At 37.6% G+C, this 26,558-nt stretch overlaps 1 protein-coding gene across 1 annotated transcript in view; it reads right to left on the reverse strand.

The window, feature by feature from the left end:
* astn1 (astrotactin 1) overlaps window positions 1-26,558 on the reverse strand; it is a 502,578-nt gene that overhangs the window by 216,153 nt on the left and 259,867 nt on the right. The window contains 1 exon segment of the mRNA XM_042497522.1: window positions 2,139-2,243. Within this exon segment, the coding sequence (XP_042353456.1) occupies window positions 2,139-2,243 (105 nt within the window).

The raw sequence follows: 26,558 nt of genomic DNA on the forward strand, positions 1-26,558 counted from the left end.
TCATTCCTCCAGGCTATGACACTAACGACTAGGTATTTGCATTGCTCTGTGAGGCGCTAACCTAACTTTAGCACCCCATTATTAGGCTCTGGGTTTGGCTGCTCCCTGGAAAGCCCAGCTTTAAGTCGACTGCTGAATACCTGTGCATTCCACTTCAGCTTTCAAGCTGTAACCGAGACAAACACATGTTTATGCCGGTTTATTTTCACCTTGTTTGGATACATCTGTCTTCACAACAGACTATGTGTGCCTCCATATCTATTGGATATTAAAAATGATTAGGAGTGATTATAAAATTAACAGCGGACTTGAGGTAGCAATTAGAAGTCAGTGGGCGCCGTGTCTTGCTGCTCTGTGGTCCTCTTGTTTGGCTGCGCTGCTTGTTGAGCAGCTTTTTAGTTTGTGCCCTTTTGAAGTGACATTTTGCTAATTTGTGATTAAAGAGAACTTGACCCCGACCCATTTATTGCCTTTCAGGGTTTGCTCGGAGTAGTGCTCTAAGCAGCAACAACCACAATCGCTCCGTAATTGACTGTTTCAACAAGGCTTTAATTTGATATAATGGACCCAACTTGAACCTTTAAACACCACACTGCAAAATTGCCCTGTGATGATGGTCTTTATGTGTTCAAGAACTTTATTACCATAAAACTGCTGCTGACAAGAACAGATTTACAAATGTGTATTCTTTTGCAGACAATTTTTTATTCTTTATTTTCCAACACTTCATGGACAGGGTCTCAAATCAGTGATGGGATGTAACTATGTACTTTTTCTCGAGCAATTAAGTATAATGCTGAGGTACTTTTACCTTGAGTACCATTTTATGCTATTCTTTACTCTACTGTTTAGCGCATTTTATGCACATACATTTTTGGCAAGATTGTGTGTTTTTGTTTAATCTTTGAATTTCCTGCTCAGCTCCTACAATAATAAATAAACTGTGTAAAACAAAATTGTCACACTCATACTGTTAAGTGCAAAAAATGTGCCAATCAAACAATTAAAACTGCAATCAGAGTGTTAAAAACATGCATTGTATTATTTCTGGGTGTTATTCTGGGCTTTTGCTTTGAAATTTGGAATTTTTACTATTTTCAACCTGATGACATAATTTTTTACCATATTTGGCAGATGGAGAAAATATATGCTATTTCCACTAGCTGCACTGTCATAATCAATGTTGCTGAAAATAACTGAAATATCCTTGCTGTGATAATCAAAAAATAATAATTCTTAGCATTTAGTATATTGAAAATATTGTATTTTTTGTGTTGTTTTTTTTTTGTGTGTGTGTGTGTATGTGTGGGGTTTTTTTTTACCTAAAAACATAGTGGTATCAAGACAAAAAAAACTGGCATTTAAAGAGTTAATAATCTGAAAATCGATGAATATTTAATATTTATGATTAGGACTGAAGTTGATTGAAAAAATTAATGAAAGTATGAAATAATACTGATGCATAATATTTTTGAAAGCTTGATTTTGAAAAGGGCAATTTGTGCACAAAGCCATACGATTGTGTGTAATATTAAAGCGGGCCCTAAGGGTTAATGCCAGCACTTGCCCCCAAAATAAGTTCCCACCTGACCCCATTTTCCAAGTGCACCTCTACTGCATCCTGGACTTAACACCAATCATGACGACTGTGAGTCGTTTATAGAGTAACAAACAACCCAGAGAATTGTTTTCCCCTTCGTGTGAAATAACGATGGGTTCAGCCAGACCTTCCTCCAGCGCTAACGCCATGTGAGATAAATCCGGCTATGCAGCTTTTAAGCACAAGATATACATGCCTGCCAAACTGAAATGTGACAGCCTGCCCGTTAATCACATGGCTGATAAAAAAAAAAAGAAATGAAACAAAGTACCCAAACTGTTATGATGAGCTTCAAACCCTGATGTGTCACGTTAATTACAACGTGATAAATAATTGATAGCCGAGGGTGCTGTTTTTCTCCGCCGAGAACGTGACAGTTTATGCCACGGAGGCCCGGGCCCGGTTTCCTCCAGCATCAATAAACTACCAGTAATAACAAATTATATATATATATATATATATATATATATATATATATGTATATATGCCCCATGTATATATATATATAATGAATAGCCAGAAGTGCAGAGTGATTTACCTTGAGAGAGGACCCACTGATTGAGTTTGACGTGGTACAGCACAGAACGAAGACTCCAGTGCTGAACGAGGGGGTAGCCAGACACCTCGCTGTAGTTCACCATACCTGCAATAACACATAAAAAAACACATTTATTGATATGGAAGCAAGCCTTGGAGCTAAAATATAGCAAAGTTCAGGGGAGATCTCCACCACACCTGTAAAAAACAAACAGAAAAAATGTACTATAAATGTGTTTCTTTACTCCTATAGAGGAACAGATTCCAGTCTTCGCCGCTAGATCAAAGGACGGCTCTACATCTCATTCTTGTTTACTTTACCTGAAGTATCAGGAGGAATATTTGCTAAATATTAATATTATATTAGATGGCAGGCGAGAGTAGAAAGCAAAGTCTCCAGTGTTAGATCAAAGTGGAGCCCCATCTCCAGAAAACACACACAGGAAATGGCAACATTAACATAAAATCTATTCAGAAATAGCGATATAGTCGGCTGAAGTCTTCAGCGTTTGATGAAAGCGAAGGCCGACATCTCACTTGAACATACGGCACATTTATATTAAACGCAAATATTTTCAACCAGACGCCTTCAACTTTTCTCTCTTAGGAAATTGTGTCAAATCAAAAACCAATTTTCAGCAATTTCTGCAGCATCCTCTTTGAAGCACAAGGTCCCTGCCTGATACTGAATATGATCACATATAGATGTATAAAAAAAAAACCCAAGTCAAAGACTATATTTGTAATAAAAATGAAGTCTGAATCTCAGATTTGACACCTCATTACTGTCCATCTTGTCTACTAAAAGCAATAAAAACACAATGAAATGTGCATGTGATCCTCAGCGCTTTGTCAACATTTAACAGAGATCATGAAGCGATCAAAACAGCTGTGAGACAATACAATGGCATAACAACGTCTTGATTTACAATCTACAACCTCTCACAAAGAGGACAATTTTCTGTGATTAACACTATTCACATTTTATCCCATATAAAAATATCCCACTGACAACGAGAAGGGCGTGATTAATGCATAATGAGGAGTAATTACGTTGATGTCACAGCCTCGGCTCAATCAGACACAACAGCAACAACAAGAAAGAGACGTCAATGAGGCTGAATCTGAGAGATTTTGTTCATGCAGTCTTTAGTGAATATTTGGTTTGCTTTTTCTTGATAAATGATGACTAATTATCACAATTGTTTGGGATTAATTTTTGTCAACTTGATCTGGTTCAAATTTGATTTCATACTCTCTGAGCTCCAAAGCTGACATCAAATCTCATATCTCCTTGTGTATTTATATTACTAATGTTCATTACATTCAGGAAGCAGATTTTTCATTTTTAGCCAGCACTGATTTCCAAGTTAGGCAGTAAAAATGACAAATTTTGCCACCAGCGGAATATATCAGCTGTAGTATTTAATTTTACAGGACACCATTCTGTGACTGGGAAGAGGCAACACTGTCAAGACAAACAAAGAGATTTTCTGGTTTCACTTTTTTGCATTGATTTACATGTGTGAAAGGGAGTAGGAAGAAGTATAAACAAACTTAATCCTTCCCCTTTATTACATAATTCAACTGTTATCAAAAAACTACCCTATATAAATTAAAGGCTTGTTGTATATGTACCAACGTACACATACACATACCTATATCTCAACATTCACAATTCTAACCATAATATATACTACTTATTACACACAGAAATAGACTCTCGTTTATCTTATCAACAGTTAAACTAAATTATTACCTGTAGTATCTACAATATATACATATGCACATATAGATAGCTAAATTGGGAATCACCAAGATGATCACACATCATCCAGAGGGGTACATGAAGGTGTGTACCAAATTTCATGGCAATTTGCTAAACAGCTGTTGAAACATGTCACTCAAAATCACATCAGTGTTTAACCGATTAATCTCCTGGAAACAATGGATGTCTGAACCAAAGTTTGTGCGAATACATTTAGCAGATATTGGAAGATTTTGCAGGTGTGAAAAGTGAAAAGTTAACACTAGCGGACAAGTCAAAGGATAATCAAGGTCATTAGGGTTTTTCCCCAGGATCAGGGGGATATTCCAGTTCCAGAACTGCTGATCTGAAATAGTTCAATCAACTCTGAGCATGTTCACCCTGAGTTGAGCACAACCTCAATAAAAAGCCATTATCAATGTAGCTCTGATACCTTGATTCACCATGGCAACCACTGAGAAAAAGAAATCAAGCTACTTTACCCCACTTGAACTAGAGGTCCTCATGCTGCCTACGGCGAGTATGAACCCATATTTAGAAATAAAAGTAACACCGCTGCAGCAGCTAAGGAGAGAAAAGCAGCATGGGAGAAAATTGCTGCCCGTGTCATTTGTGTCAATGTGTATTGAATGCACGTGTCCATATAATAGCATGCAGGTGAAAAAGTGGTGGATTGAATACATTTTGATTTTCATTTAGGTGCAATCCCACAGGGGGGGAAATGCACTTGGAAGCAACTGAAGATGAATTATAAAAATATCATTCAGAAAGGTAAGACATAGTATTTCACTCAGCCATGATTGTAGGCCGACTTTACTTTGGTTTTATTTATATTTGATGTTAAACAAAGTAAATATTCATTCAGTGGCTATTTCAACATGTAGTCATTTAAAACCCCAACAGAATGCTGTTTTACCACATATATGTCCTCTCGCCTAATATCCTGCTGAGTAAATTATCGTTTAATATAAACATAAGGCACTCACCATTAACACAATATTAACTTTCTTCATGGAACTGAGAATTACTATGATTTCTTTCATTTAGCTAAGTGATATTTTATTATTGATTTTGTTTACTGTTTTTTTTTTTGTATGGTAGTATTTTAGCTTTTTGGATGCTTTCTAAAATTAATTTATTATTGGAGATTTATTTTATTGTTTTATTATATTTTGGTGGGAGGAGACAGGTTGAAACTAGGTGTTTCTTATAGAAATATAGACATATAGATATGTTCACAGAGTCAGTTACCATAGTGATTGATTCAGTTTGTCTTAACTCTCTCTCTGGAACAGATATCACAGAGTCCCCCTCATCTCAGGGTTAACATACTCAGAGTTTTCACATAAACTGCTTTCTGGAATGTTTTTTACATGGACTAGAAAGGTTTCAGATTCAATAAAGATTTGATCAAATCCATCAAACTGAAACCATAGGTTAGTTTTTTGTTTTGTTTTTGCACACATTTAAGACAGTACGAGAAGGTGAAGGGCTTTATATTCAAAAACAAAGACTAACATCCACTCTTTGGTACACAGTAACTAAACTCTGGCAACAACATTCTAAATAAGTTAAAGTTGTTCTTGAGATCTTTAAAAAAAACAGCTGAGAAAAGACCATTACAGTATTCTAACCTTGTAGAAATGAAAGGATTAATTTCCCTATAGGTTATGCCTACATCAATCCTCTGATTCTTGCTATGTGTTTTAGATGGCAGAATGCAGACTTTGGTATTGATTTGGCTGTTAAAGTTAAACTCTGAGAGAGTTTATATCAAGATTCCTGACTTGATTGGTGGTTTTCAGACACCAAGTCTCTGGAGATGAACATTAATATTCAGCCCTCCGGTTTTGTCTTCATTTAGCTGGAGAAGGTTCAGACACATCCAATCATTCATTTGTTTAATCCCCTTGAGAAAAGAATCAATGAGACTATAGTCTTTTGTGACAGAACAAGGTATATGTGGCTGATTGAAGCATATGAAGAGTATCATTTGGGGTTAAAAAATTACTATGCTTGTGTAGAAAACTTTCGCAATGTTGTTCTTAAAATGGGATGGTTTGATAATGGTATAGTTGGTGATCACAGAATTGTCTAGACCATAGACTGTACAAAAGTGGATGTAGTTAACGTGATTACCATAAATGTTGACAACATGACAGCCCCCCCAAATTGTAGTTTTTCAATCTCGATCGCCCCTTGGTACCTGGCTGCAGCAGAGGTCTTAAAGCCCGCCCCACCATGTTAGTGAATGGGACACAGGCCAAACTAAAAACTCAACGTACACAACAACTAAATTTTGGTTTAGTTGGATGGTTAGATGGTTTCTGTCACTAAAGGAAGTTCTCTCATTACCCTGATGTTTGTTCAAGTGTTTATTTTCACGATAAGCCCAGTTTTAATGAGCTATTAATGGGACTGCTTGCGATTGGTCAGATGGCGCTTACTCCCGCACCATGTATATTGCTACTGTGGTGAATGCAGCCCTCAATGACATCACCCCTGAAAGATGGCAACACCCGTATCTTATATATCTCATATTTTAATCTCACTTCAGAATAGCGGGGGTAAATGGGGGCACGTCATCCATCTTTATATACAGCCTAAGGTGATCACCCCTTGGTTTATGGTCTTCCCCTTTAAAACCTCAAGTTTGTTATTGTGGCGGTCAGCATCTTGCTTTTTTAAGTGGACCATATTGAGAAAAGAGGGCGGTGCCGTTTGTGAGGACACTGCCATGGTAGCAACTCGTCAATCAGTAGATCGCCACTTTATCCCTGCTTTATCATCTATTTACCTCCAAATGGGACCATAATTTACAGAAAGCATCATGCTTTGTTGAAGAAAACCCACAGCTAGGGACCTAATGAGACCATAATCTCATTAAGAAAATGTTTACTAAGGCAATAAATCAAATAAGAAGTAGAGTCATTTTCTCATAGATCTCTATACAATCAACCTTTCTGCAACCGGTGGATTCGCTGTAAATCGTCACCAAACAGTTAAAAACATTTTTAAATAATTTTGTTAAAGAAACATGACTGCTGTTGGATGGAATTAATTGCTGCAAGATTTTTTTCCAAAGTTCTGCAGTAAATAGCAATCTAATGAGCCTTTTTTTAAAAACCAAATTCCTCCCATGTGAGTGCAGATTGGAATCTAATTTTTTGAACAACACTGGACTTTTAATGGTTGAGTAAACACTTTGAATTTCTTACAGAATAACTCAATAAACTTTCTGTGTTTCTAAGTAAAAAACGAGTTCAGATAGTGCGGGAAGATTGCTCAGCCTAATGCTGATGGTGTTAGAGAAGAAAGATAGCCCAATTCCAACTTTTGCATGTTGAATTTATCTTCAAAAATGCCAAGGTGAATTTGATGTTTTTGGCCAGGAAATTTGTCTTTGTGTTTTTTTTTTTTGTTTGATACCATAGGATGACTAAAACCTTGCAGATGTAATGACATTGGTGACATTCCCATTTTTGTGGTTAAAATGGTCTAGAGGATCATTCACTGAAGGGTAAATCAAAATGAAGGGTAGGGAATTTAGAGATACCCAAATCAGTTTCTCAATCACTGCAGATTCCAATAAGATTTCACTAAAAAAAACCTGCAAACTATTCAGTTAAGCTAAAGCCAATACTGTCATACTGTAAATATTATTTCATGTAGCTTTAACACTGTGTTCCTGTGAAGCCCAGTTTATTGATTTTGCTTTTACCAATACTTTCTCCAGCTCAGATCAATAATGCCCATCTCCGTTGCCTGAGGAAGTCACCCATGTAGGAATGTTTTTCACTTTGATGCACTGCAGGGTCTATCAAATGTTGCACATGCATCTTGGTCTGGTGACAAGCAACCTGTTCAGTGGCAGATAAACAACAACACATGGTGTAAATGAAACTGCAATGGGACACATGAAGTAGAGGAAACATTCATCATGCATCACAGTGGGAAAGACCAAGCTGTTCTAGGACAGGTTAGCGTTAAAGGACCAATCAGCCTCTTTTTTTTTACCAGATCAATTATAGATAGAGCATGGAGTGATAGAGCACAGATTCTTAGTGAACATGACATGGAGTGAATAAATTATCTCCTTGCCCTCTCCTTTGGTTATGGCGTTATACATAAAACGATTTCATCACTGCAAATGTGACATTATGAAACCTAAGCCGGTAAAAGTGTCTGTCTTCATTTGTTCCAATTAGAGGCAGGAGCCTCCTCATTTTTTAATAAGAATGCAGAATCAGGCCTTTAACATTAACATCACTTATGTGGGGCCATTAGCAACGCTGTGAAATATAAATCATCTTGTCTCCTATGGCAACTGACAGCCGTGTCATGCTGCAGCGATGGGATTATAGCCATACATCACCATGACTGCCCCCACCGATTTCGCAAGCACATCCAGAAGGTATCTGGATAATGCTTGTAACTAAGACACATTTCCCTGCAACCACAGACATGAAAGAAAGGAAAGAGAGAGGAAAAATGAAAGCAATGTGTGTAAAGATGAGAGATTTCTGAAAGGTGTATGAGATACAAAATGTGAGACATGAAAATACGACAATATAAAGATGAATACAGCTCTGCAAACCTATCTAAACTCACATAACATAAGCTTGTGGAAAGCCAAACGCACCTTCTCACAATATTAATGAAAGTGAGAAAAATTTGCCCCAGCATTTGGATCTGCTCCAAATTGTATTTTTTTTTTTTTTTGTCTGAGCATGACCCTCCAAATTTTATGCATATGCGGTCAGTAGTTTTTCCGTAATGCTGCAGACAGACAAAACAGACTGAAATCATAACCTCCTTGGTTGATGTAATTATGCCTTGAACAAAATAAATCAGTTTATTAAAGCAGTAGTGGGAAAATATTATATCTGTAGAATATATATATATATATATATATATATTCTACAGATATAGTGAAAATATAGATATAATGAAAAAATTAGGGTAAAATGTCCGTAAAAACTATATTACTAATTTCTCTAAATCACACATTTAAATAGATGTAACTGAGAAAATTTTAAAAAATACTCTTTTAGCACTTTCTTTTCATTGTTTTTTTGTTTTGTTTTACTTTTCTCATCATAGTATTTTCAGGTCATTTTCTTCTTTTTAGTAATTTCTGCTAATTTTTAGACAATTTCTTCTCAAGTTGTTTGTTGCCGTCCTCCCATGAAATCCAGCCAATTTGCTAAGGTTTCAAAGGGTTAAGCTAGAGTGATGATACTGGTATCATATGAAACTATGGAATCAAGTGGTACCAACCCTTTCATGCTAGAATGTCAGTAAGAGGGCTGAATAATGCTCCAAAGTTAGCTTAAATTTTGGCGATGGTTCAATAGCATGACCATTTTACAGGGGTCCCTTGACTTCTGACCTCAAGATATCTGCATGAAAAGTTGTTCTTTGTGTACTCATGAGTCTTCCCTTAACAGACATGCTCACTTTATACTAGTCCTGTGCATTCTTTTGCTATCCTTAAGACAATCTGGTAAGTTTTGAAATGCAAAACAATGGAAGTGAAAACATGATTTGAAGTGCAACTTGTTGCAATTCTGTAATCAATCGCAAATCAAAAATTGAAACATTTGACAACCAAACTTTCTACCGCACTACACCCACCCTCCGTGTCACAGTGCAGATGGAGACAAGTACCTACTCATGGACGAAAGGCTCTTGCTTGTGACGCGGCAAGATGTGAACTATAATAGCATTCTCCTTGACTCAGCTGTAACATTACCTAACTCAGTGGTAGCCAACAGTTGATGTACGCTTCCTTCTGCGTGGTGATACTGTGGGTGGGTGTATGTAGTTTGGTAGACAGAAAATAGTTCCTACATGAAACAAGGTTTGTAGATTATTTTGAGTAACTAGGTCATGATTTCTGAAAAGAGACATTGCTGGTAAGTTTTTCAAACTGATTTTTTTGGCTCTTAGGTGCCAGAAGCCAAGTGCCATTTAGTTCCATTATACTGGAGAGATGGCAGACATCTCTACGGCCAATACCTCCAACACTCAGCAACTCACACCAAAACTATCTAAACTGATAAATAACACGACATGTAAAAGAAAAAATATGTATTTTTCATTTTTGGGTGAACTGCCCATTTAAGTCCAAAAATCTGAAAGAGATAAATATTAGTTCAGTTACTTAAGACAAGGCTTAGATGGGGTTGGGAATGGTCCTGGTCAAAGTTAATGGAAGTTGGAACAATTATCTAAAAAACAACATTAAATTGAGGTAAAAATGTAACCCCGTATGACCCATTTTGAGCATAAACATGTCGACACAAATTAGATATGAAGCATGATGAGTACTGGGATGTGAGCAAGGCCACTAACAGTTCCTTTGCAAGCATGCTGTGAAAATGCAACATTTCGCAGAGGCCTGACACCACCTATGAACTTGATGAATAAGCCTCTAAATGTGATGTTCCTGCATTGTCCTCACCTTCAGCTACATCCATTTATCCCCTCTTATGGGAAATGGCTCCCCGGAACGATAGATATATTCCCCGGCACCGAGAGAGCGAGAGCACACCACTACATAACCTCCCCATCCCCATCCCCATCCCCCGCCTCCCTCAGTGAAAATGAATAACAAGCCCAAAACATATACAGTAGCGCAGCGTATTCTTCTTCTCGCTGAAAGGCCTTGTCTCCCTTTTAGCCCTGGGGTGCTCTGCTCTCATTGTCTGACAGAATGATTAATTTGACTGAACTTCACTTTGCAAACATCCCAAGTTCACAGGCTCTCTCCATACAGTCGCTGCCAGAGCCTTTTAAGGGAAGCAGCTTGGTCGGGGCTGTGCTTATGTGCTGCAGCTGATTTCCTTTGTGAAAAAAAAGTTTAAAAAGCCTCAAAATTATTATTATTATTTTTTTGCTTTAAAGTAGTTTATAATGGAGCTAATATGTAATATTCAATAATATAATATGAACATGTAACACTGTCATGAGCCTAACTGTGTTTCTGTACAGCTATGGTGCAGAACAACAATAACTTTGGCTGAAGGCTGAAGGCTGAGTGATGAAGACATCTATTCAAATACTGCAACAAACCATATTTTGAGGCACTCAAACTGTACTGTGATTCTGCATTGTGAATATGAGATGCATCATTCTCCTTTGCACTTTATATTTTATGACAAATTTATGTTTTAAGTGCCTCTGGAAACAGAATTACAAAGGGCAGAGACTGAAATCTCCCCCTCTGCATTGGGACAATCCTTCCAGATCCTCAATGGATAAACCAGCTTAAGTGACCATCAGAAGCTGGTATGACCAGCTAAACCACCAAAAATTATATGAAAACATACCATATGCCAGTCAAACAAGCTGATCAACGAGTTTAACCATCTTCAGCTGCACATACTTTTTTCCCAGTGGAGCCTGCCAGTCTGCAATGAGGGGAAGGTAAAACAAATGCAAGAACTTCACTGCTGGACTTCAGTCAAATTTCAGGCATCAATCAAAGGAGGGGTCTGCAACATTTTTATATAGATAGATAGATAGATATAGGTAGATAGATAGATAGATATACTTTATTGATCTCAAAACTGAGAAATATGTCAAAATGCAAGACTGTTATGCATGAACAGCAAAAACAATAGCATCAGATTTGTGTTATAATCAAATTTATATAATTAAATAAGAACAATTAAGGCTTATCAAGTTAATTTTCCCTCATTTAACAAAATGAAGGTTGACAAGAGTAGAAGATATTTATACTTGAAAATATTCCAGATGGATATAGAAATGGCTGCCATTGCAACATTAAGTAACAAGTTGATGAATTTGATGCATTATTTCAAAGAGAAAATTTACTACGTATTTTAGTGGGAACACACCCCCTGTCAAAAAAAAAAAAAAAAAAAATGACACACTGATTACCACCATAAATTATTTCTATTAGTTTTATAGTATTGGTAGTAGTAGTAGTATGTCTACTACTATAGATTGTATGTTCCCTATCTATTAATGTCTTTGCAATTTTTAAAGCTCTGGCACTAGTGGAGCAATGGGAGGGGATAAATTTGCCTCACAGTTTGGGGGCAAGTTGTACCGGGGAGACCATAGATTTTTCACAGACATTTGGAGGAAAGAATTACTTTTTTTTTTTTCTGCAAAAGGAAAATAACTTCTGTTTTAAGACCTCTGGGACCAGGGTGAATTAATAGTGTAATAAGGTGAGTGTACACATCATTTACTAAAAAAAGGTGGATTTCAGAGTAAGTAACTCTTTGAACTACCCAACAGTCTGGCCTGTGAAGTTCTTTGACAAACAGCAACATAAAAATACCCTAAGCGACCAGAAACACCTGTGTGATGCAATGTGAAGCAATGCAATACAACAGCCATGTAATAAACACTGCCTTAAAAAGATACTTTAGTGGTTTATTTGTTGCCTTGTGGCTGTACATGTGTGGTGGTGTTTTATTGGATGCATTATATTGAATGGTTATTCTACCATGTTTAACACTGTGAACAATAAAATGAAAGATGGGACACACCTCAGATACTTGAATCAAAACCTCTTTTACAAAGTGACAAAAGAACTATATAAATAATCAGAAGTAGTTTCTATTCACTATTCATGCCAATCATGTCAAATGATTATGATGGATGTTATTGATCTGTCTGATGTTGAATTAGTTTTTGTTTAGTTGGACCACAGATTGTGTCTCCAACCCTTTTTGAGAATTATTAAGTTTTGAATTTGACAAAATTTTACTGTTACTGTTTTTCTTTACTGATCGGTATTGCTATCTTTTACCCAATGAACTATTGATGTTTTTGCTTAATTTGTTAAATAAGAACTAGGGAGACATGTTTAATTCAGGTGTTGTTGCTCCTTATTCCCAATTATTTTCAGTTTTTCAACTAAAAATTGGTTTGGCTCCTCAGACCTCAAAACCTGACCCTATTGGCTATTGGACTGGATAGCTTCTGGAGGCAATGGCCACTCTTTCGGGGGTTCTGGTATAGCCGGGGGATATCTCTTGCAGATAAATTGGAAAAAAAGTCAATATAAAGCTAAGTCATCAAATGGAAGCCAACGGGTTCAAAGATAGCCCTTCGACCATTGTATTACCCCTCTTTTGCATTAAACATGGACTGTGTACCTTCATGCAACCGAAGCTCACTCACATATGTTGGGTAAAACTACTCCAACTACAAACGGAAACCAGGATGCTTCTGATCTGATCAATTAGTTTATAGAGATTGAGCAAACCTAAAAATCATGTCAGGGTAGGTTTATTGCTCTGACTGACTTCCTTAACAAAAACAAGAAGGTCCTTTTTACTATTTGGAATGCAAAAAAGTGTGAAGCTCAATATCTCAAAACTGCTCAGGACGCAGATAGAACCTATTTTAATTCTAAGGTGGGCACATATTTATTGTATGGTACATAGGTTTTCAGAGTGAACATACTGTTTTTTATATCTACAATGAAAATGACATGAATTATACTTTTAAAATTGATCCTTTTTATATAGTTCTACACTTGAGCTCAGAGTGACTCAGAAAAACTTTTCCTCAGTTGTAGAATTTGATAAAGAATGGGCTACACTGGTCACAGCTCTACTAATGCAGATTAAATGCATGGCGGGGGAGTCTAATAAGGCTAACTGCGTGAATAATGGCGATGTTAAATGTAAAACTCATGAAGGGCACGGAGCTGCATGTTATACATGAGAGCTGAAAATTTTAAAAGCTGTTTTATTTCCTGCTGTGAATGTGTTGTCGCAGAATGAAGGCAGAGCTGTCTTCAAGCTTTATTTTCTGGACTCATATAGGCAGGACAATGCTGAGCCTTGAGTGCATAGCAGTTACATAAATCAAAGCAAAATCGGATCAATATTCCGGCTCTGTGAGAGACTATGAAGTAGTCCATTGGGATGTAAACTCTCCAGTCTTTCTATGAATCCCCCAATGAGGACCAGAGTTCAATTCTCAACTATTGGAGTTTTTTGCTTAGCAATCTGTCTTTGTTAGCCTGTCTGCTTTTTCATTGTTCAAATGGAAAGATAAAACACCAAGTTAAGCTGCATGAAAGTAGGATAGTTTTTTTTCCCCCTCATTCTCTTCATGCGCCTGAATTTTCTAATTTTCCAGCACCTTGTCACACAGAATGACTTTGTTGTGCAATTACATACAAGGTCCCGGAGGGGGGCAAGTCCTCTCCACAAAATCTCTCAAATCTCTGAAAAGTTGAACTAAATTGCTTATTCAAAATAAACAACATGTTCTTACTCCCAATTCGGCAAATGTGGCAGCTTGGTCAGTGGCGTTCGTTCAATCTATATATTGTAGGCATCCCTAGTGTCACTTTTGGACACTCAAGAAAGGCCTGTCAATTTCCTTTCATTCCATGCATATTTGCCCTTTCAAAGTAAACCTCCTTGTCCGCAAGAAATATAGATTTCATCACTGAAACTACTTTAGGTAAAGGCAAATACAGTACTTTGTTACAATTGGAAGTAAGGGGCGCCCAGTTGCTCACCTGGTAGAGCAAACGCCCCATGTACAAAGGTCTATGTCCTTACCAGAGCGGCCATGGGTTAAATTCCATCTGCAGCCCTTTGCTGGATGCCATCCCCTCGCTCTCCCCCTTTCTCTCTAATATCTGTCCTCTCAAATAAGACAAAAAAGTCACACAAAAAAATACTTTTTAAAAACATAAAATGAGAAGTAAGATTATGGTTTGGGTAAAAAATAACTATTTATAATCAGTTCATCCTTGACTCCAAGTACAAGTTTGTGCAAAATCTAAAGAACTTCACTCAAGGTGCTTTTGAGATACTGCATTCATAAGAATTTGACTGATGCGGTCACAGTGACCTTGACCTTTGACCACCATAATTTAATTTGTTTATCATTGAGTCCAAGTGGATGTTTGCCAAATTTGAAACAGTTCACTTAGGGCGTTCTCAAGAGATGACGTTCACGAGAATGTGACAGACGAGGTCACAGTGACCTTGACCTTTGACCACCAAAATCTAATCACTTCACTCCTGCATCTATGTGGACATTTGTACCAAATATGCTGAAAATCCCTCATTTTTTTTTTTTTTTTGAGAAATTGGATTCATGAGACTGGGACAGACATCGAGAGAGCACAATGCCTCCAGCCACAGCTATCCCCGGCACAGAGGCAAAAAATTGTGTAGTAAGGTTGGGAAATATGGTATACACTGTGGTATACACCATGTAGCAAATCAGGGCTGGATTCTTACATGATCTCACAATTCTCACATGATTTTGGGATCCCATGAATCCAGCTGCCTCGCAAGATGATTTTGGCAAACATGGAGAGTGAAGTTATGGACACATAAAACTGAAACACTCAAAATTATTGTTCTCAGTACCTTCAAGCTTCCATTTTGAAATTTTTTTAGTTTTTCTGTTGTGAGTCTTTTGTTTTTCATTCGAGTAGTTTCTCATCTGAGGAAGTTTTTTTTTTCCTTGTATGAAAGTTCCAAATGAAAGAAGAAAATATTCAAATATGATAAAGTATGGTACGGTTACTCGAAACCTTTTCTTGACTGAATTTACAGAACAATCAATGGTGCCATATATTGTTACAGTGATATAAAATTACAAATACTGAGGTAGAAGATGTTGGCCATACAACCAAAAGTTCCAAATCCTAGGAAAGCAAAAGAATGATTCATCCTGTTTCTCCTATGAATGGCTAATACCTGTTTCCTTCATTGGTTGGATTTGTTAGGTTTAAGCAGGAGGAGTGGGACTGGTTAGGGACTGGTTAGGGTTAGGGTAAAAATATCAGGGTAATGTCAGGTTTATAATTGGAGACAGAGTAAGATGAGTTTTTCCTTTGCTATCCTATGATTTGCAAATTTTCCACCCCTACTGCTTAGTCTGCAGAGCATTTATGTAGAGGAGTTAAAAGTACACTCCCCTCTAAAGAGCCATGGAGTAGAAGTATAAAATGACATAGCATTGAGTGCTTAATAAAGAACAAGCACCTCAAAATTGTACTGAACTTCAATACTTGAGCAAATGCACTTGGTTAAATTTCGTATGTTACATCCTCTATCTATAGATTTTCTACTGAAAAAAAGATGAATATTCTGAATTTTAACCCCACTCGACTAAACCATGACCTACAGTTTGGGTGTTGCCACAACACTATTAGTATGGCAGTGAGCATGATAATGGCAGTGAGTTTAGGTGTCAGTCCAGGTGTCAGTGTTCTGTCTGGTCACAGCCAATAGCGTGGTCACAGCCAAAGTGCTGATACATTTTTAACAACTGCTGCTAAATAGGCCAGTCAGGTTATGAGCATGCCAGGTAATGAGACTCCGCAAAACACACTGAGAAGCAGAGTTGCTGGATGTGAACCAAAATGCCAGCAAAAAAAAACAACTTAAATATCACTTGTGATTTCCATTGAGAAAAAGTTAAATAAAAAAAAAAAGAAAAGAAAAAAACTCCGACCATCTTTGCTCCAGCTCCAATTAGGGTGCTCGGGGAATGTACATTGAGTTCTCTTGTTAACATTTGTGACTCTGTCCCATCGGGAAGCCGGGTAGAGAAAATCCGACAAGTGCAGGGGCTTGCTGATGCTAGACACTGAGAGCACAGAGCTGATGGAAACAGTAGCCTGTCTGAACACCCAACAGTCCCCTGGTAACTTTGCCACACGGCTGGAAGTGGTTTGTTATTGTAGTCGCTTCTCTAAGGAAGATTCATAGGAATGAGCTCAGGTAGGAAAGTAATCTTATGGCTCATAGAACCCCATTAACTAGCCTGGCCTGTGCTCCATTTCACTCTCGGATAAGTCTGGGAATGAATGATTTAGTGGGGAAAGAGAGAGGGAAAAGTGAGTGAGTGAGTGAGGAAAAAGCAAAGGACGGGAGGGCGGGGAACAGTAGGAGTTATGCAGCAGGCTCTTTCTCTAATCTAATGGGAAACTAAATGTAATACAGCGCAGCACAGATTTCCTCCCCAGACAATCCTGATAAGAGGAAAAAAAAAATTGCTGGAACAAATGTTGGCCCTCAGAAACGATGAGCGGACACCATGGGGATGGTTAGGTTAGAGCCTAGGCCAAATGCTTTCCATAATTCAAGGAAAAGAAAAATTACTGTGAGGAATTACCATAATACAGGCCTTCAACACTTGTGCTCGTCTCTTTTCAGGCAGGTACTTTCCACAAAATGCTTACACTAATCCCAACATTACTGTTCCAATGGACCATGTTCAACCAGAAAATGTCCTTGGTGGCCTCTGAAGCAACATTTAGACCATGTCCAAAGCTAACATTAGTGTTGCTGTGAACTACTGTTAGTGCAAAAAAGACAGGATTTCAGCTATGTCCAGAGAGTCCTCTAATCCCTGCAGGCAGTGTGGTCCCTGTTCCTCTCACTGGCTTCCTTTCTCTGCACATTTTTATGTTATTCTTAGTTCTTTCAAAATAGCATTTATACAGGTGGCCACATCCGAGGTTTGAAAAAAATGACGCAGATACGGAAGTTTTCGGTAGTTCCTCTAATGGCCACTTGATGCTGACTTTAAGAGCGAGTTAGTCCCCATAGATATCCATGTCAAAATGTCCAACTTTAAAGCTGAAATAAACATGTTTACAGCCTGGTATAAAAAAACAATTTCGTAGCTAACATTAATAACAACTGCACAGAAGTTGAATTTTATATAACTCACCCACTTTAATTTTTTAATGGTTTAAAGTTACACATAATTAAGAGTAAATGGTAAATGGACTGTACTTGTGTAGTGCTTTTCTAGTCTTTTCGACCACTCAAAGTGTCATTCACCCACTCACACACACATTCCCACAGTGGTGGCAGAGTACCACCTACTAGGTAGTAACCGTTCATATACGTGCACACTCCAATGAAGCAGCATCGGGAGCAATTTGGAGTTCAGTGTCTTGCACAAGGATACTTCGACATGTTGCCCAGAGGAGATGGTGATGCTGGAACAGTGTGCTATTGTCAGATGGGTCCTGAAGATTGAAAAATACCCAACTTTGCAGCAGAAATAAACATGTTTAGAGCTGTGTAAAAAAAAACAAAAAAACAAAAAAAAAAACTGTTTTGGTCTCTATATATAATTTCTACATTCCTGTATGGAGGGTTTTTTTTTTTATCTCACCCATTTACATTTCATTAAGGTCCAAAATTAGGTATATTTAATTGTAGGGCCGCTTGAGTGTCAGGCTGTCTGTGAGGCCTCAGCACAATCTGCGAATGAGATCCACCTCTCCTCTACAGCAGCAACCTCTCATCCAAATATAGTCACTTCTCCACTACTCCAAAAAAAACTGATATGGCAATGGCCAAAAAACTCAATTTGAGGTTTTTAAACAACATTCCACAAACCAATGCATGACATCTCTGTAGCTATACCCATTATTTATGCAGTCCATACTCATTCCACATGTTGAATCTGGATTTGTCTTCAGGCCTCTCCTTTTGTCTGTCTTTCTCTGTTTGTTCCATTTTCTTATGTGTGTGAATGATATGTTTGAGTTTTGCATCTTATATGTTTAACCCGTCCTCTTTTCAGGGGACATGATGGAGAGGAGGGGATGTGGCTCACACTCTAGCTGTTTGGGGACACCTGGAAGCTGCTTGACATCCTCCTAGATACATTGCCATCCTGTGCACCATTATGTCATATGGATTGTCTGTACTGTAATTTCATTGTGTTGGTTATTCTGTACACACAACATCTATCGCACATCTGTCTGTCCTGGGGAAGGGATCAATCCTCAGTTGCTCTGAGGTTTTGTCCAATTGTTTTTCCTGTTTAAGGGGAGTTCTTCCTTATCCAAAGCAAGGGTCCAAGACTGATTGTCACAGGCTGTGCAGATCATAAATATTTGTGATATTGGGCTACATAAATGAAATGGACTTGAACTGACCTGACACTAGTGCCACCATCCAGAACCTTATCCAATAACATCTAAACATTTTCATTATTGGTTGACACACAACTTGGTACAGACACTATTGGGTTGACACTTTTTGTTCAGATTCAAAAGTCTTGACAACAAATAGGATGCATTGTGATAATTCAACTCATGTTTCCCAAAATGTAAATTGTAAAAATGTTGGTAATCCCTTGACCTTTCATCTTGTGCTACTATGTAGTATTTTGGTTTCATAACCAAAAACTGGCAAAGCTAATCACATTCCCATCAGTCTCATCTCTGTCTGGTGCTAATTACAGTGGCAGAAATTAGCAAGCAAATATACTAAACTATTCCGTTAAAAATGCTGAGCCTTACACTCAGTGAACATTTGCATGCTAAAATTATGAGTTCCCACTCTGGCATTTTGCACACAGCACCATTATGCTAACTGACCATTAAATTATACCTTCTGCTGCCTTTTGACCAACCTCATCTGACTGCTTTAGATCAAAATCACAATATATGTATCATAACGATGAGTATATGGAGTATGGCAGGTGTGGCTGTGTTGATGAGGCCATTTTTTTCTGACAAATATAGCTAACCACTTACAAACCTAAGTGCCAAACAAATTATCAATAAGCCTAAGCACGTGGTAATTAGGGTGGCAGATGTGGCTTGTGACAACTCAAGGTGACACGCTTTTCATTTCCGCTGCGCTGAAGGAAGGCTGAAGGGACCATCGTGCCAGCGACTCAAAATAAGATGCCAAAAAAGTTCTGCAGATACCTTTGTGCTTGCGTGGTCACAAGGCCATATGCTTAGACTTTAATTATGAGGGACTTGGGGAGAGAGGGACTCTGGGTTGAACTATGAATCACTGCCACACTGCCTGCCTCAAAATCCCTGTTCTACTGGATTTAAACACTGCCCACACAGGTCTCCAGCTCTCCTTATAAATAAACCCGGTCCTGATGCGTGTGTTAAACAGGCAGCTGACAACACAGTTTGCTTTCATTAACACCTTTTTGTGGGCCTTATTAAAATCTGAAAATATACAAGGTTTACGGGTATGAGTAAATGAAAAGAAATGAATGTTGACATTGCACATAAAGCTGTACTGAACCAAGCCGACCCCACCTGAGCCAAAACCACTGAAGCATTTCATAAGCTGCTGGTGGTAGTCTTACTGACATCATGATTTCTTTCTCAAGAAAGAGGTGTATAATAAAACATGCACTGTTTAGGCATGTTTAAGATTAAGCAACAGCTGTATCAAAATCACAATTTACATAGACATTAGTTTCACATCAAGAGGAGATATTACAAGTGGAATTGTGTGTTTAATTTATCCTTCACACTTTAAAATGTGTCGTGGTGAATGAACCGTTCTTTTACTGTTCGCAGTTTTCAGTTTCAATTATGAATAGTTCAGTCGAATAAATGTGCAAACACAGACATTAGTTTCACATTAAGAGAAGATATTACAAGTGGAGCTCAAAAAGCTTTCCACAGTGTGTTTAATTTTTCCTTTGCATTGTAAAATTTTGTTATCGGAAATTAACCTTTTTTTTTTTTTTACTATTCTCAGTTGTCAGTTTCAATTATAAATAGTTCAGTCAAATAAATGTACAAACACGCAGACATTAGTTTCTCATTTAGAGAAGATATTACAAGTGGAATTGAAAATACTTTCCACTGTGTGTTTGATTTATTCTTTGTGCTGTAAAATTTTGACATTAGGAATAAACCTTTCTTTTACGACTCTCAATTTTAAGTTGTAATTTTTAGTTGAATAAATGTAAAAACACGCAGACATTAGTTTCACGTAAAAAAAAAATAAAAATTACAAGTGGAATTGGAATTACATTCCAATGTGTTTAATCTATTCTTTATTCAATTCTCTCTCTCTCTCTCTCTCTCTCTCTCTCTCTCTCCCTCATATTTTAAGGTAATTTTCTTTTAATCCTTTGCTCATTTTCCGCTCATTTTTGGGCCATGTCTTGTTAAATTGCTCTTTGACTTCTCCCCATGTTTTTGAATGAAACCAAACCAATTTGCTGAGGATTCAAAGGGTTAATTATCCCGTCTGTTTGAGTCCTCGGCTCCTGATAAAAATCTCCTGAACAGCAATGACAATCACCACTGAAGGAATTCTAACAAGACGTTTCAGCTGGTTCCAATGTGCGATACCCACCGCTATATGCCACTAAATCCCCCTAAATTGTACACAATGGACTTCTGAGTTGAGTATAAATACAGGTTTTATCCAACATTGTGGAGTATGGCACAAGCGCTAGCTGCGACGTCACAGTCAGGTGGTGTCTCTACCCCATGTGATGGTGTCATCTAATCCCTGATTCGAGAAGCACTCACTATCACTCAAGAGCCAGATCATCCACTTCACCAGTACTTTATCCCCCTTCCTTCTGGACGTAAGTATAGACTATCCATGTGCTTTGTTCTCACCGCCATATGAGCTCTTGTTCTGGAATTTCAGTCTGTGGTGTGGTCATATACCATTTTTTTTTTTTTGACTCTTGTGATATGATATATTCCTGTTTAAGGATAAAGAAACTATCTATCTATTGTCTGCAAAATAAATAAATAAATAAAGAAAAATCAGCTTGCCTCTCTGGGCTTCCATACATTTGCACATAATACCAAAAATACCATAAAAAACTGCACATACAGTAGATCTAGCCTGATGAAACCCCAAGGGAATTAAAAATCAAAAAATACAGATATACTATACGTACTTTAGAAATTACGCGTCTCGATCAGCTTCAGCTAGAGAATCAAAGCCTGAACTGTGTGTGTGTGTGTGTGTGTGTGTGTGTGTGTGTGTGTGTGTGTGTGTGTGTGTGTGTGAGGGAATAAAGACAAAACTGGTATAAGTGATGGGCTCTAGATGCCCTTCACCTTCCTCTAAAGACAAACAACTCATACTCAGAAGCCTTTGATAGAGAGGCTTGTTCCACAGTGGATCACAGGGGTCATTATTTATCCACCCAGCATTGTGCTGCTGTAGCACTTGAGTGGCCACTGCAGCCCAGTTCTTTTTCAAATATTAAAAAATGAGGTCTGAAGAGGAGCACTCTGCCTCAAACCTCCAGTCTCATTAGGTCTAAAACATGGGGACTGCAGGTGGCTGCACGGCAGGCAGGTCTGTGTCACTGGGACCCCCCAGCCCGAGCTCTCTTCCTCTGTTAACTTCCTGTGACCCCCACCAGCTGAATTAATTATCCCATCCAATGTTGTCACCTAATTAACTGACGTTTAACACAGGAAATGGCTGGAGCAATTCCACACAATTAATCAGCGTTGAGGAATAAATTAAAAACCCCTCCTAAACGTGATTACCATTGAGGGTCTGCACTGAAAATTGAATTTTAATTTAGCTTCAGATGTTATATTTGAGTTATGGTTGAAAACAAAAATGGCCATGGCGACAGCTCATGTATTTACAAACGATTTCTATTAGAGTTCTTGCAAATGAAAAGGCACTCCTGACGGCAGATAAGAGCTTAAAATTCAGACTTGTTGACATTACTGATAGAAAACGTAATTAAGTTATAAAGGGCAGAAACAATTAAAACTGAACATTTGGAACCGTTGGACCATTAATGAGACGATGAGTTCCACTGATAATATAATATTTTAAGCACAAAGCACTAAGAAGCAACGTCCTTCAAAGCATTTTTTTTTTCCTGAGGCCAGCATTTGTTTTCAATTCTTTGTAATTGGAGAGCCTTGCATTTACGCTGGACTACAAACACCAGCAGCGTGCAGGCCGCTGAGCATCTATTCTGTGCTGAGCTTTGCTCGTTTAGAGTTTTGCTTCAAAGAGAGAAATAATTGAAAAAAATGTTCCACTTTGGGTAAAATATAACATTTTACAATGTCACAATTTTACCCAGTCATCCAATCACAGTGGAGGAGAACCATCACATCTTACAGGTTCAAATGCTGAACAATGACAACGAAGGAGAAATATGTTATAAACTGTATAAATATTAACATATGCTTCCTTTCATGAACCACATAAGCTTATTTTCTTTACAAAGTTAAAGTTGCCAACACCAAAAGCCACCTTTTGTGTCCACATGACACACTGCTGGACAGCATAAGCTGAGAATATGATTAGACAGGATATTAACAAAAAAAGTTCAAGGTGATGAGGCAATATTCTAAAAAAAAATGCTGGGTGAGATAATTTGATATTGTCAAAAATATGTTGTTGTTTTTTAAACTATATGTATAATTCTCTTAATATCTTTAAAATTATGTTACGGAAAGAGAAAAAATAGATTTAAAGCACTTTCTGAAAGTAAATTTGTTTTTTTTTTTTTTTTTTTTTTGGGGGGGGGGGGGGGGTTCTTTTTTTTTTTTTTTTTCTTTTGCTTATCTTTAGATTTTTTTTTTTTTTTTTTTTTTTTTTTTTTTTTACAATTTTCTTGCTAATTTTATTTCTTACTCATTTCTTCTTCAGTTGCTTGTCACCCTCCCACGTTTTTTAAAGAAATTATATAAATTTTTTTTAGGTTTCGAAGGGATAAAAAAATATTTAGCAGTCATTTTTTGTCAAAACCATAGTTAGTGAATAAATCATGGGATAATAAAATGCAGCTTTGTGAGCTTGTAAAAATATCAACAATACAAAAACAGACATAAGGCAAACACGTGCCTCCACAGAGAAATGACATCTGTATATTCCCTCGTTATACATTTTTTATCTTGTTGTATACTCCATAAAGGTTTTACGTCGATGTACAACCACATACATCCATTTATGAACATCAAGTCATGCTGTAGTAGGATGAATGCAAACAACAATGTCAGTACACTGAGAATACTAAGAGAGACTGACAGGGAGATGGCGAGTGGGACGCACAGGAGCACTTAGGAACAGAGACCCGTGGAGACTGACAAAGCAGAACACTAGTTCCTGTACGAAGAGTGAAGTGACAGGAAGTGTTGCACTGTTGAAACCCCCTTGGCGAGGAAGTGTGGCTAAAGTGCAGTAACATCAACGGGTCAAAGCACAGCACAGGCGAGGTGTGATGGCCGCAGCAGTTTGCAAACAGTTTGCATATGTGAAACGAAGTGTGAGCGTTCACGTCTGACCGTACTGTATGTATGTGAGGATGATTGATGACACAGAGGAAATATACAAAGCTATAAAAGCCCCCGTGTCAGCATTAACTGTTTATTGTGTCCCCCAGTGGAGGGAGGGAGGGAGGGGAGGAAGTGAAGAGGAGGTGATGACAGAGTTGGTGAAATGATGGGCTGGAGATGCCCTTCACCAACCTCTGAAGATGAACAACTCAGATCGGAGGCAGTTGATGAAGAGACTTGTTCTGCAGAGGATCGTACAGATATTTCATCGTTTATCCTCCATCTGCCCTGAATTAGTACTGCAGGTGCCACTGAGGATGATTCCTCTTTTTTTCTGTATAAATCTGATCTAAACTCAAAACCCGTGTCTCTAAAAAAGATTTGTACACAGAAGCACGCTGATCGCTCATGATAACTGCCAGGAAGAACACAAATATTAGCACTTACAACTAAATATGGGACAGGAAGTAAAACTTTGACTGCATTTGTATGAGTGATGTGTCTGTGAATCCAGTATTATCGCCTCAAGGAAACTCCCGGAACCCAACAATACGGCTAGCACTCGGTCATCAGTTTGTCATTTTTACTGTGCATACAATACACAGAGTCCTTTCAACTTCTGATAAAAACATACACATAAAGCAATTATAATTCTACTGTAATAGTATCACTACATTAAAGGGTAAACTTACCAACAATAATATTAAAACTGGATTTTATTACAATAATTTTAAGTAAAAGCTGCCTTATTTGCTTTTTTAGAGCACTGGAGGAATAATGTTATTAACCCTTATGTACAGTTTGGCGCATTTTGCACACTTTGCATTCTTCACTTTTTGAGAATTTTGGCTGTGTTCATGCACATGGCATAAATTTTGTCAAGCTTGTGTATGTTTGTTAAGTCTAAAATACACTGTATAAATAACACAGTTACATCCATAGGAAGTGCATAAAAACGCACCATTGAAACCCATTCAACTGCAATTTTTGATCCCACAGCCACCAAAGTATAAAAACATGAATTCCATTATTTTTAGATGTCATTTTGGGCTTTTGCCTAGGAATTTATCATCGTTACTATTTTCCACCTGAACATGTCTTGTTTTTTTTTTTGGGTGGGTTTACCCAACTGTGCCCCACATGAGTTATGTTAATGCTACCTCAGTGGGAATGGGCCCGAAATTGGCATCTTATCTGCTGCCCATTTTGGTAAACCCTGTGTGCAATTGGCATGGGGCTATTCTGGAACCTGTGGACAATCCCATATAGGGTCCATTTGTCAGCCCATTTACTACAAATACAGGCCTCACATAAAAACGTCGCCCGGAGATCCATTTTAAATTGCCAGGCACATGCCCGCCATCTGCACTCAGCATACCCCCATGAAAGTCAACTTGTTTGCCTCGAAATGTCTCCTGTAAGAAGCTGTAAAGCTGGTTCTAGGCTCATATTAAGGCCCTGACACAACAGAACTCAGGCTTCTGGTGACGTACGTCAATATCTCGGCAGTCAGAAACAGCTGATAAGCTGTTTGTCGCTCTCTTCAAACATGTTACGTCTGTCTCTGAAGACGTGCTCTCGCCTAAAGGCACAGACTAAAATATCTTCTAGCAAGGTTAGATATGTCATCTTAACACCAGCTTGGAGGTAGATCAAATCTTTTAGCCTGTATACCCTACATGCCTATTAATAATCCTAATTCCATGGCACTAAAATTTGGATGATCATTACAGGCAAAATCAATAAAAACAATTTAAACCATAACTGTTACATGTGACTGTGGACATTCTCACAGACGTCACTGTAAGCTAGGACTCATTATTTTTTTAATTATGGCAATAATTGATGAGGATGAAAGGGCATCAGAAAGTGCATGCAATATGTTTGAAAAAAAAATGTTTGAAATAGTTAAAAAAAAAGTTGTCAAAAAAGTTTTAATATGTTATGCATTTAGTGGTAGGTGGTAGGTGGTAGGTGTGTTTTACATTTTTTAAGAATGCCAGGCCTTCACCATTTGTGTGTATGCATGGTCTGAGGCAGCTCTAAATTTGTTCATAGTACAAACATTCAGGTAAGAAAACACTGATGAATCCTGGATTTCACCACCTTAGAATTATAAGGTTTTATCTGTGTTCTGAGCGGTTTCAAAAATATGTAATCTGATTATTGCGTTGATCATCCAAATTTAGTTCAAATAAGCAGTTTTGGACACACATTTGATGTGCATAATATTGCTGCAAGTCTTAATATTGTATGTGGTCTTATGTAGTTTGATGCTGGCTCTGCTGGCTGCATAAATGGTTGCTTTATTAGGATAATACAGCTAAAATTTAAAGTTAACTAAAGCTGGAACTGCCCTGTGTTCATTTTCTTTATTCATTTTTTAAATCTATATTTATATTAATGAAATATCAAGAAGACACTTGTATTGTTCCACGTGAATTAATCTGCAACAATAAGCACATTAACGCTTAACAATGATGAGCAAAAGCTAAAAATTAAATCTTGATGCATATGAAGGGCTGATTGTGGCCTCTTGATTTGATGTGATACAGCGAAGAAATATGTAATTTGCAAAGATAACGGGATAAATTATGAGTTAAATATAAACTGAT

Source organism: Plectropomus leopardus, chromosome 12 (genome assembly GCF_008729295.1).
Source record: "Plectropomus leopardus isolate mb chromosome 12, YSFRI_Pleo_2.0, whole genome shotgun sequence".
Taxonomy (NCBI): domain Eukaryota; kingdom Metazoa; phylum Chordata; class Actinopteri; order Perciformes; family Serranidae; genus Plectropomus; species Plectropomus leopardus.